This window comes from Malaya genurostris, chromosome 2 (assembly GCF_030247185.1).
Source record: "Malaya genurostris strain Urasoe2022 chromosome 2, Malgen_1.1, whole genome shotgun sequence".
Lineage (NCBI taxonomy): Eukaryota > Metazoa > Arthropoda > Insecta > Diptera > Culicidae > Malaya > Malaya genurostris.
The window spans coordinates 278,140,797-278,153,918 of NC_080571.1; the positions used below are offsets into that span (position 1 = coordinate 278,140,797).

General features: G+C 37.7%; 1 protein-coding gene across 1 annotated transcript; it reads right to left on the reverse strand.

The window, feature by feature from the left end:
* Positions 1-11,737, reverse strand: LOC131430230 (microsomal triacylglycerol transfer protein). Its single transcript, XM_058595007.1, has 6 exons — positions 11,403-11,737; positions 10,930-10,950; positions 2,803-2,972; positions 2,114-2,734; positions 599-2,052; positions 1-541 (listed from the first exon to the last, which is right to left on the reverse strand). Exons 1-6 carry the CDS (start codon positions 11,443-11,445, stop codon positions 229-231), a joined length of 2,622 nt encoding a protein of 873 aa, XP_058450990.1. The 5' UTR covers positions 11,446-11,737; the 3' UTR covers positions 1-228.
* Between the last annotated feature and the right edge of the window lie 1,385 nt (positions 11,738-13,122).

The window sequence follows — 13,122 nt, forward strand, 5'->3', positions numbered from 1 at the left end:
TGTAATGTCAAGATTTTATTTCAAATAAAACTTTTCTGGTTTTAAGCACAATTGTAGGAAATCTAATCTTTATTAGTAACCAACCAACAGCAACATGTACAAACTAGCGATAATTCACGTCACGTCTCGCGTTAATAATCTTTTCAGTTCATCATAACATTAAACGGTAATTTTTGGAAGCAGAAAGGTACCACTTATCTTCGGAGACAAGCCCTGTTTTGGCTGGGATCAGCTTTTGGCAGTCAGGTTGCACATGTCGTTGTTTTTCTGATTGAGCGCGTGTGTGCAGCCGGGCACTTTGTGCGTTACTTTCGTGGTTTGAACCTTACGATATTTGGTACCAGGAACGGAGACAGCTTTTACAACCTTCTTGTTGAGGATACTGCTTGGTTGCATCAATTGCATGCAGAGCACAGGATCAGAGGAAAAGTCCAAATCTGATGTGAGGTGCAGTTGCGGCTCCTGTCTGACATCGAAATCTACCGCAAGGGACACGAATGCGGTGTCTAACGAGAGGCGGCCGGCCACAGCGATCGCGGTACTGAAATTAGACAAATAATCTCTAAACTCAATAATTATCTTAAATCGAACAACTTACTTTTGTTCAACTTTGGAATGAGCATTTCGACCCCACAGGCTCATGGTCACTTGGCCATTCAGATCAATGGAAATGGAACCCAACGTACTGAGTTTGACGATACCTCCATTTTGTAGAGGGAATATTTCTTCATTGTCCTGTAGCAACGTCGTCGCCTGATAGGCCGGGGTCGGTTCAGAAGCGGTCCCACTCCAAACGTGTCCCATTAATTCTCCTTTTCCATCGAAAAATATCAGTGGCCGTAGAACAGACCCCTGTACGCTTAGCTCCATACCGGCGATGGATTCCGAGTCATCTTCGTTATCCTCGCTATCACCGCTACTGACGAAGGAAGAGAGACCTCCGGCAAATAAACCCAGAGTAAACATACTGAATTTTTCTTCGCCGACTTCTAGAGCTAAATCTACAACACCCCGCTTCAACACACCTCCACTCATTTCTTGTAGCGACTCGAGCGAAGCGTTAAACGAAGGCACGGTCGAGTAAGTTCGAGTCAATGCTGTTGATAAACCTTTGGCACCGATTACATGATAGTTGTTTAACTTAGGGTCATTTTGGATTATCCTCTGAAGCATTTCTGCAAAATCTGGACAACGGTCAGCTTGCATCCGAAGCTTCTGTAGTAGATATTGCTTTACTTCGTAGGCTTTGTCGTTTGATTTTAAAAGTTGTACCAGATGGGTAAGTTCTTCAAAATCGGGTTTGATGTCCAGAAGAATATCCAGGGCTAGCGCTCGGGCACTGGAATCAAATTTCTTTGAAACTTGGAAAAAGATATCCTCGAATGTGGCTCGGAAGTCATCGTTCCACAGAAATACAGAGAATGATCGTAGTGCTTTCATTGCAGACACACTAACCTTCGAACTTCCCTCCAAAGCTAGTTTCACCAAAGCGTCCAGCGTTTTCGGCGACTTGAGATTGTGCAATCCTCGAATGAATCGTTGCTTACACTTGTCCTTTGAACACGAATTCAGTTGTCTGATCAGATAGTTTTGCACCTTATCGACCACATCAGTATCGTAAGAATTGCCGGGTAACTTGGCATAACGATGTCCCATTGAGGCTACTGTCTGCACCAGTGTATCGTAATACCGTGGATCCGTGGGTTTATTCTCGGCCATTGCCAGTACGTCTTCTATGACTGCTTTGTTGGGTCGGCTACCGACAGCCAGTGCTTGCAAGTAGCGTTCCGCCAGAAACATGTCTTCGTCCGACTCGTAAACCAGTAGGTTTTTAGCGGCTTCATGGGATGCTGTAGTTTGCACGGCACCAAGCAGATCCAACAATTGTGCTTTCTGGTCTTGCATAGTTTTGGCCTTCAGAACGCGCAGGAATTCTTCGGTTGAAGTCGCACGTCCAAGCTGAACTAGTTTAAGCAAGGCGCTAGATGAGTCCTGTTTACCGATGCGATCGTTAGTCAAGCTTGTTTTGAAGTTTTTGACAAGTTTTACGAACTAGAACAATGGGAACTTTGTTAGTTTGAATGAGAACAATTTTAGTCCAAACAATACTTACAGTTTCGCAGTTCGATGTGTCACATTTTGGTACATATTTTTCCGATTGGAGCGTGTGTTCGCTCACGCCAAAAGACTTCAAAGCATCATCAACAGTTTCGCCCTTAACTGTGTCCACTTTATTGGAGCTACTGTCGATCTCCAACCTGGTGATCGATTCCACGAAAGCCCCAAATCTATCATAAGCGTTCACCAAATATTTAAGATAGTCTTGTGCTACAACTTTTTCTAGGGATCCCTCAGTGCTAACAGTAAAATCAACGCTACGTGAAGATTTGACCAGGCTCCGTAATGGGTATTCAGTACGCTCGAATCTATCCCCGGTAAATTGACAGTTACGTTTCGACTTATGATACCGAGTGGATGAATGGGATGTGTACTGAACGTCACATGTTCCCGACGGATCCACTTCGGTGTATTGACCGTCCAGGAGTTGATATTGGAACAGCGATGCCACACCCTTTTTGAAGTTATTTAGAGTAACATCTTCGTTCTTGCTGGTGTAGAACTTTTTCACCTGGCCAAGGTTCCAATAGACATAGAACGGAATGGAATCCACGCTTGAAAGAGTGGTTCGCTGACTAACATCACCCGGAGTTGTGACCAGTACAGGGTTGTTGATCTGAAATTTTTTTTTCCAAAATCATAGTAAGGGGCATGAGTTGCAATAGTGCAGTCTATATCAGTTACCTTTAAGCGTAAAAGTTTGTGTTCGTCGTCTCCCCAAACGGTGGCCACGTGGATTTGGGCTCGAACGTTGTAGCCGACCGTATGCGATGCGTTGCTTGCGCTTCCAGTACGAACCTCATTCAGATAGTTGTAAGTTTGCTCGGTTCCAACTTGAAACGCGTCGCCAAATGCTACAAAACAGATTAACAAACGGGAAAGTTACTTATTGGCCAATTATGTAGTTGAGGGAAAAGGATGATCATGTGGCTTGACGAATACGTAGTTTTATTACAAAGTGAGTAAAACTTATACAATGTGACCGTGAACGGTAGAAATAAACTCACATCTTTCTGATGTTCTATAATTCAAACGATTTAGAGATGAGGTAAGGATGCTAGTACCTGTCCATTTTCATGCAAGTGCGATTGATATTTGTCAAAAATAGAATACGTGTAAATACTTCTACATAAAGATAGCTAAAGAAATTCAATTTAACAAAGCTAGTAGTTTGAGCTATATACAATTCCATCAGTACAATTATACAGTATTATTGGCTGTTAATATTTTGAAACTACAACGAGCATGAATACATTAGATTAAAGATACCAAAATATGTATGATATTGAGCAAATGAAGTGCGAATACACGTCCTTCCTTCAGGCATTTTCAAGCATCAAGTAAAGTATCACCATATGTTTTCTATGAGAAAGGCAAACATATTTGGCAATCAACAATCGTACAAAACAAAGAACTATCTAATAAATGAACTACTTTAAGAATATCTGAATGCAAAAATCGGATAAGGGTTTGACTGACATTAGCCTCAAATACGCCGCCGTTGAAAATCCGTTCTCCGCAATTAACTAACTGAAATGTTGAAATTATCTCTTTCAAATAGCATTGGACAATCGATGCTGTCAGCCAGTAAATCAAATATGAAGAGTCAACGATTCAACCAAGGTACACCACAAAAAAGCTGAAATTTACTAATGATGCAAATCCACTTATGACAAAATTCATAAGAACGTAATTCATAAAATGGCAGAATTTAACAATAATTGAAATATGTGTCTCATACCCTATCTTTCAAGCAGGCATGTAAACTTATATGTGTCAATACTTAGAAATATGGTAGAGCATTAGATCAACTCTATATTTTTGACGCTCAAATATGTCGTTGTCAGAAAACGTGAATTTACACCATTTTTTTCAGGCTTCGAAGAGCGAATCAGATTACATTTCTTAAAGTTCTTTATCATTCCGCTTTTGTCACATCAATCCAAGACTCGTTCAATATCTATTTGTGGAGCCCAACAATCCATAAGATCACCAGTATGATGGCATTTCTTTGCAAAAATCGTTCGCAAATAGCACGAATAGGAGTGGTCCAAGATGGCTCCCTTGTGGCAATTTTGAAACGTTTAATGACTCAGAATAGAGATGCCTATGACTTAACACATTTTTAAACCATGACGAGAAATGATTAGCTGAATTTTAAACTTTACATTGATTACGATAGTAAACGCTAACACAGATTTCGCGAAATAATTTGAATTGATGCTCCACATCCCGATCGAGTAAATAATGAAATTTACACGACATGTAAAAAAATGTAGGGGAGAGTGTTCGGTTACCGGCACCCTTTTATTTTAAGCTTATAACTTCTGACTAAATGCCCATTTTGCGGACATATATACATCAATGGAAAGCTGAGGTCCCAAGCTAACAACTGATTAAGAAACTAAGTTGGTTAATTTGATTGAAAAAAACTTTATTATCAATTTAGTAAAGTGATAAATTTTGGCCATTTCAAAAAAAGGTGTTCGGTTACCGGCACCTCAAGCAATTTCGCTAAAAATTGAAAAATTATAAGTAAAGACTTCACTGTGAAATTTTTACTTATATGACGGATGTATTGAAGTTGTCAAGCTGTCCACGTGTCACTCACCAGAGATGCTAGTTAATACAATAAGTTTAAAAATACAATAAGTGTGAAATTTTTACTTATATGACGGATGTATTGAAGTTGTCAAGCTGTCCACGTGTCACTCACCAGAGATGCTAGTTAATACAATAAGTTTAGCTAGCAAAAACAAAAAGATCGCACCAATTTTCAAAAGTTAACTAAAAAATTTGATAATTTACTGATAAATTTCCAGAATTGGAATCTCTAGACATAACTGAAAATTTTTCTTGATTTGTCGAAAAAATGGGCTGCCGGTAACCGAAACCGATAGACCTTCTGAAAATAACGAAAAAAAAACTTTAGTTGCGAAAATTTTGATAGCATCCGGTATTAAATCACAAAAAAGATCAATTTCACCTAATAAATATTCAATCCACTCATCTTTTCGAACGATGTTCTTCAATGTATGATACTATAAAAAGTTAGAAAAAAACTTTAGCATTGATTTTCACGCAATTAAAATTTGTTTTGAGCTCAGCAGAAAGTACAAGCGTCTGTTTGCGTTGGTATTTGGCAAATAAAGAACGTGCTTCTATTACACACACACACACACACACACACACACACACACACACACACACACACACACACACACACACACACACACACACACGACATTTGTCAGAATAACGCCATCTGCTACGAAACCGAACACCTTACCTTACATGGAATAGACATAAGTTGAATCGAAAGTTTGATTGAAAACTATTATCGACGCAAAACTAAATGAGATTTTTCCACGAATAGTACTGTATCTTTCAGTTAACGCTTAGTTTTGCGTTTGAATTAAGTTGAAACGTAAATAATTGTAAAGTAACTTGATGTTTTAGTACCTGCACCAAATACGTGCATGAAAATAGATGTAAATTCACAAAATATTTTTATCTGTGCTGCTCTCGCCATTTCACCAAGGTTGTCTGTATCTCATCTTCTGTCTGGCTTAATCTTCTTCGAGGAACTAAATATTGAAAAATCGTTGTTGTTATTTTACAATAGAAGTTTTTTCGTTCTGTTCTTGGTTTTAAAGAATTTTTTCCTAGAAAAACCAGTATTCTGTTTTCACACTAAATACACTCTCCTACTCAGTGCTTGAGCGGAAAGGGGCTGGGGTCCACTAGGAGATTGATAGTACCTATTAGCTCTCTCCGGACAGTACCAGCCTAGATGCCGTGTGGAATCCGGCGGAAAAAATTAACCAAGAATAGATCCACTGGGTACCTGCTTCTATGTCGTGAAAGGCGACAATTGCAGGAGTTTCTTGTTCCTTTTAGTTATTAGATATTTTCAAAGTTTCACTTCTGACTACTCTATTTTACTAAATTATCTCTTCATTCAACCTATAAATTTCCGTCTTACTTCGAAAAAAAGTTTCATTTGGAATGTTTTCTTCTTCCATGTTATTGATTGTCTGTCAGGATTATAAATTGAATGATAAATAAATAAATAATCTATAACTATTGCGCAAATCCGTTGGTATTACAAAGTTAATAACAAAGATAACATATATCGATATATTGAACACTTAGTAAAAAACATTTGATATTCATATTTCAAACAATATATTAATATTTTTCTCGGTAGCCGGCTGCCCAGATCAACCAGTATAACCAATTAATAATTTTAATAAGTAATTAAAATAATAAAGCGGAAATAATAAAGATTAATAAATAATAAATAAAGACGCGCGTGAAATCTGTTGACCTTTATTTGGTGATTTAAAATGATTTTATAACAACTGTTTTGAATATGGTAATGCAATGAATCAACTATTTTGTCTAAATCCTATTCTCTCGTTTATTTTGTATCACGTAATTTCATTTATAAAAAAAATAGGGGAGTTTTTATCCTTTACGCGATAGTATTGCAAATTTTTCTTCAGTTTCCTCGAACAAGAGCTGTGAATCAAGACTTGCCGGGACTTCAATATAGGATATTGTTGAAACGTTCACTCGGGAAGTCAATGAATTTAGTGGTGCATCCGAACATCTTGAAATCGGAACATACTGAGTCGCGCGAATAATACCAATACTGAAATTTTTACTAACAAATATCCTTCTCTCGTGACACTTGTGGAGTGCGCAGTAGTATATACGGCCTCTAGTAACAACAAGTGTTGGACTAACATCCCTTCCCATTCTTTAGACGATCTACGTTCGGGCCTGGCCACCGCCGGTACTGATCAATGAATTCTGGGGCTACCAGAAGATGTACATTGAAGGATGATTTATCAGTTCCAGGATGGATCATCTAGAAACTCCCTGTACAATTTCAGCTAATCCCGATCAGTAACGGAGTAGCAACCAGGGGTGGTCGCTCAAGCTCAAGCCAAGCTCAAGCCAAGCTCAAGCTCAAAAATGCAAATTCAAAAATGACAAGCGATTATAAATACACTCTCCTACTCAGTGCTTGAGCGGAAGAATAGGTATAAAGCGAGAAGACTAATGTTTGATGGACAGAGAAGATGTTTCAATGTATGGTATCGGTCGGGTGACGGCCAGGATGTAGACCATATTCGATGTACGTTCTACCATGTCTGACTGCGTTTTAGAAAATGGTAGCGCGTATGTACGAAATGCATAAGAACGCAGGTTCGAGTCCTATCTCTGACCGTATCTTTTTCCAATAAATCATCTTTTCTGTTAGTTTTTCATTTGTTCGGCTTCTCCACTATATGTTTCCGCTCAGTCATTGCAAAAAATATTCAAAAATTATTGAAAGAGTTTTCTTAATTAAGTCGTACTTATCCGATTCTTGCATTCAGCCGTTCATACAAAACCATCTGCATTCTTAGAAAAATGAAACTTGCATTTGACGGACATTCACACATGCCGTTATTTCTTGGATGATGACAGGGTAGTACATCTTTTAATTTTTAAAAATAAATCTGTTGTTTGTTTCGATGTCAATGTTATCTAAATTACACGGAGAACCCGCAGATCATAAAATTACAATATTGCAATCGTTGTTTCATGTCCTGGTTGTTTCAACTAAAATGTAGTTGATTTTACTAGCATACCTGTTGATTTTGTCATAACTTTTCAGGTTACTTTGATTCGATTATTTGTAACAAATTTTAACCAATCAAATTCAGAAAACAACTAATAATTTAATTGTTTTGTGATAGCTAGCTTTTCCGTGTAGCTGCGAAGTAAATGATATGATTCATTTTTACTTGCTTTGAGATGTAAATTTAAGTGAATTGTGACACTTCCTTTATGTGCATCTATAGATCTATATTGATGCGAATTGAAAAGTAATACAACATTCGTTCAACGGACGCATTCGATTACTAAAGGAAGTCATCGAAACACTAAAGGGAGTGATCGTAATACGGAAAATAATGTTTACACTAACAGAATTAAAACACATCTCATGGATGTCTGGTATTTGTGATTATATCACAGTTTGCTGTTCCTGAGGTAGTTGGGAAGATGAAAGTAGACAGTTCATGGTTTGACAAGTCATCTATAGGTGCGCTACGATGGGTATCATTGGTAAAATTATAAAAACGAAAGCTTCCAGAAGCGCCTCCTAAATTTACTGGGACGTTACGAAGGCCAGACGCTGTTTAGGCAGGATTTGGTATCCTACCACTACGCGCGGCTGGTGTTAGGCTGACACGTTGCTTTTGTACCAAAAACGTCTATTCACTGAGCTCGCCCGATTGAAAAGTTTTGGGCTGTCATAAAGGCTGAAGGTGGTGGCAAACAAGTAGGCTTTGAAGAACAGTGAGTAAATAAATTCTATTGCGATCATTTTTTGTGTCTCATGTTTTTCGAATACAATCATTGACAGTAATCTCCACCATCACATTCGATTAAATGAAGACATAACAAATAACATTGATATTTACGTGAATTTTTTATAATAATAAGTGAACAAACTTTGAAAAGGTTGAATTGAACAATATTCTTACATCATCCAAGTTTTTAGTTTCGAGAAAAGATCAATCTTATTATTGAAAACCTCCCCGTTTCCTGATTTCAATTGAGACTAACAAACTGCCTCCGCAGAAATACGTAGGGAAGACTGGGGATAACCCGGACACTTTTTGGAAATTAAATCAAAAACATCCATAACAGTTAGATTTTTACCCACGTTATCTATACCGTTGCGTAGCTTCAACCTTCAGATACAATTCTCAACTTGTGATTTGGAAAAATATGCATAAGTTTCCGTAAAAAGTCTCGATGAAGTGACCAACCCAAAACCCAAAATTTCAGAAGCTGCGGGGCGAAACCGAACACTGTACAAACATTATACCCATTACACATAGGCACCCTTGTAGTTGTGTAGTTTCAACTTTCTGCTACAATTTCCAATTTGTGGTTTGTATTATTTTTTATACCAAGTCACCATGAAGTGACCAAATCAAAATTCGATATTTAGAAACCGCTGGCCTAAACCAGACTTTGAAGTTTCACACAAAAATGACTTTGAAGTTTCACACAAAAATCCTAAAATAACTTATGTCGGTTTTCGCTTGAGAAAACTGAAACTGACCCAGGGTAGTTTCATCAAACAAACACTTTTTACGAAACTGTGTTGGGTTCGCACTTAGCAACGGGGGTTTGAGCAAACCTGATATAAAAACCAGGTTCGTAACTGACTCGATTTTCAGTTCAACAACGTTGAAACTAGGTTCAAACAAACGGTTTGACAGCCGTTAGGGTGGAAACTGGGTTAGGTTGGGCATCAAACGAAAACGACATTATTAAGCGCAAAGCAAATGAAACCGTGTTCGAATGAATTGCTTTTTGGGTTCAACCTTGCGTAAGACATGTTCCTGCTCGCCGGGATTATTGTAATTGTCTTGAAACTTGACACCAAGCAGTACCCATAATAATTACTTTTTAAACTGACTTTAAAGTCTTCATTAATGACTATTCCAATGTTTCGTTACATACGTTGTGATTAAATTTATAGTAAATCTAGTTTTATTGAGTGATATGAAGTAGAATAGAAATATAGATATCACTATTAAGATATGATTCAAGAGTTCGTTGATTATTTCAAATCGAAAACTATATGGCCGGTACAGCCCTACTTCTTTTGTCCGGTTTATTTCCGCACAGACAATTCAATTTCGAGACGCAATAATAATTTTTCACCTGATCGAAAGCACTCAATAATCACAAAAATCAGCGCAAAATGAACATTTAAAAGCACTGAACAAACCCTCATTACAATGCACAGAAGTATTCAAAAAAATAGAAAATTTCAAAAGAAAAATATTTAGTAAAAAATGTACACCTTTTGACACACACACACGATTGACACCAAACTAAGTTGACGTCAACCAGTTAACTGACGTTTGTCTTTCACATGAAAGCACGTTTACGGAGTCGATTCATGGATCGAAATAATTGCTGGTTCAGAAGATATTTAAGTTGTCTGGTTTAGCCCCGTGTCCGGACTAGCCCCGGTCTCACCTATATTTTTTTTCAAAATCAAAAACATTAAGAAATTACGTTCGAAACACCAGAAAATATATTAAATATCCTTGAAGTGTTACATATTTAGTGTAAACTTTGCGTCTTCTTAGCGGTGTAAATTAATCTACTTGGCTCAAAGCACTGATGAGCCGAAGGCGAAACGTGAAAAAAGTGTTAGAAAATGGTTATAAAAACGTCTTAAAAAATCTGATTGGAAGTAATTTTTTTGCTACTAGAAAAAAAAATGATTCAATTCATTTTCAAAACTGTCTTTTAATTTGTTCTGAAAAACCGTTTTTTTGTTATGCACACATGACTAGTTTTATTATTCTTCGCATTTGGCCTCATAACTGTTCAATATGAATCGTTAAGCAGACGTGAAGTTAATGCTCTTAGTAAAATACGTTTCAGTTCTGTGCCGAAGTGCAATGTCTATCCTGACGTTTCGCACGAAACGCGAAAAAAAATAAAATAAAATCGACTGTGTTTTACAAAACCGACAATTTTAATAAAATACTCAGACAATAATTTCAAGTTTTTTCTGAGTTATACGTTCGCAGAATCACCCACAACAAAATGCAAAGATAACGACGACAAGGACCCAAACAATCGTTTTGTTTGTGTTTGCAAATTTCTTATGTAGGCATGAAACTGATCTTTTTGCTCAGATTTTTCCAGGTAAAGTAATAAACCGTTGTCGTTAAGCCTACTCTTTTCATCCACTTACAAACCAATAAACAGTCTTACCTGGTGCGACGTGGCAATAACCTGCAACGAAAAAAATTCTTATCAATAAAACAAAATATTTTGCAAAACTTTTTCCAATAAATGTGCAACAGCCGAACATTCGTAGATCAACATCACCACGAACAGGAGATAATGTGAGATGAAATGTGAAATCAGCTGATTCAGCCATTTCATCCCATAGCAGCAGCCAGTGGTTTGATGAATGAGCGAAAGAATCGGAGACACGTCGACCCGATTATGATGTGCCAGATCCGAGTTACTCAATCGTTCGATCTGGAAGAACACGTTGTCTATTTTGATTTTTTTTTGTATTGCTGGCTGCCGGCTCAGACTATTTCGCTCTCAAATTCACTGTCAAGGTTAGAGGTTATCGACTTCGGAGAGATTCCTCTCACTTGCCTTTGGCAAATGAATGTTTTTCTTGACGAATGCTCTTGCTGTCAATGCACCACTGCATAATACGATGCACTTACCGAATAGGGAAATCACTAACAGTACTTCTAGTAGCAGCTTCATGCTGATTGATTAATAAGTTCAATTGAAGCGCACTTCCTCCAGGAGAGAACCGTTCACCACCCAATCAACGCAACATATTCTACTGTTCGTCGTTTCGGGATTTATGCTGCTGGAAGTGTGGAACTGAACAACAACACGCACGAAACTGACTCCGGTTCTTGAGCGGTCTACTGAATGGTGGTAAAGTAGCGTGAAATTAAAGAGTTTCACTTGTGTATGTGTGCAGGGATAAGTTCTGTGAAGGGTGACCGATACTCCTTACGGGCACCATGGACTGACCGATCGCGTTGAATGCTAGGAGAGAACTGCCAGTGGAGAAACGCAGTGACGATCGATTGAGAGAGCTCAAACTCTGCTCTGCTGTTTGCCGGCTTTCCAGACGTATCTGTTTGGTATGGCTGTAATCAGAATGACGGTGTACGGAAACTAAGATTTTTTACAAATTCCATTGTGACTGGATTTCAACCCTTCTGTTTTACGTTTCGGGTTTGACTTATCACTTTTTTGCAACTAAGTGCAAAGTCGTTATGGCCGAAGACAGTCTGTATACATTTAGGGGCCCAAGGAAGTCATCATTTTCCCAATTACTTGAATTTGATAAATTTTCTACGCGTGATTTAGTAAAATGTTTCAAATATTAAAAGCTTTCATTATTATTGAATAAACATATATTTTTGAAATATTAGGACAACTGGCTTGTAAGACTGTGCTTTGAACCTCTAATCCGAGACATTTTTCTAAACATTGTTTACATTAGTAGATATATCTACCAGATACGTAAATTTACACAGAAATTTTCCTGTTCGGTAGTAACAAGGGTTCTAATTTGTCACTACTTGTTTCCACTACGTATGAGTAATAAACATTTTCCTTGAGCCTATCTCTTTTCGAATATTATATACTTCTAGGATCATGTTCGTACAGGGAAGTGACCCAAAAGAAAATTGTTAAAACCGAGGCAAGCTCACGTATGAATCATTATTATCATGTTTTCTCTGTTTATTCTTTGTGGGCTTATCAGCTTGCGACGCTTGGATTGCAAGGAAAAACGTATAGTTAACTCAATGGGCTCTCACACAACTGCACTGTTCGACAGTCTTGATGTCTGATTCTTTGAATACTCATGGTAAGTTCTAGTAATAAAACCTGAAAAAGATCCCACCTGTTCGAAGTGCGATCGTCTCAACAGTCTCGTTTGTTAGAGTTTGCAAACACCAACAACATTTTTCACAAAAAGCAGTTTGAACTTAGAAGTGGTCATTTTAGTATTCATCAGTTGATCAGAGTCAGTAACACTCTCTTGAGTAATGAAGTTGTATCGAAAATATCTGACATGTTATTGTTAGACGTTGAAAAGGATCAACAAGGTCAGGCATGATGGTCATCAAACGAAAACGACACAAGTTATTTTTGAGTTTAGTTTCAACCTTCATGGTGACATGCAGGGCCGGTGAAACATGTTATGCCCAGGTGGGTAATTTTTCGTACCGGGAGGAACGATATTATTGAAATAATATTTATCCTTTAAAAGCGTTAGGTCGATTTGTATAATGTTTTGTTTCGACATAACTTTACGCGTAAATCGCGTAAATTAGCAGTTTGAAGCGTTTTCCGTACTTTGGTTCGAAACAAAATAGCGTATACGACGCTAAATACGACATAAAACTATTGTGGGGT

What these genes read in the sequence shown, in the direction of transcription:
- LOC131430230 (XM_058595007.1), bottom strand. Translation starts at nt 11,445, where the DNA reads ATGAAGCTGCTACTAGAAGTACTGTTAGTGATTTCCCTATTCG. An exon ending in ACACATCGAACTGCGAAACT is followed by an intron (nt 2,053 to 2,113) that starts GTAAGTATTGTT and finishes CCATTGTTCTAG; the next exon opens with TTCGTAAAACTTGTCAAAAA. An exon ending in CATTCCAAAGTTGAACAAAA is followed by an intron (nt 542 to 598) that starts GTAAGTTGTTCG and finishes GTCTAATTTCAG; the next exon opens with TACCGCGATCGCTGTGGCCG.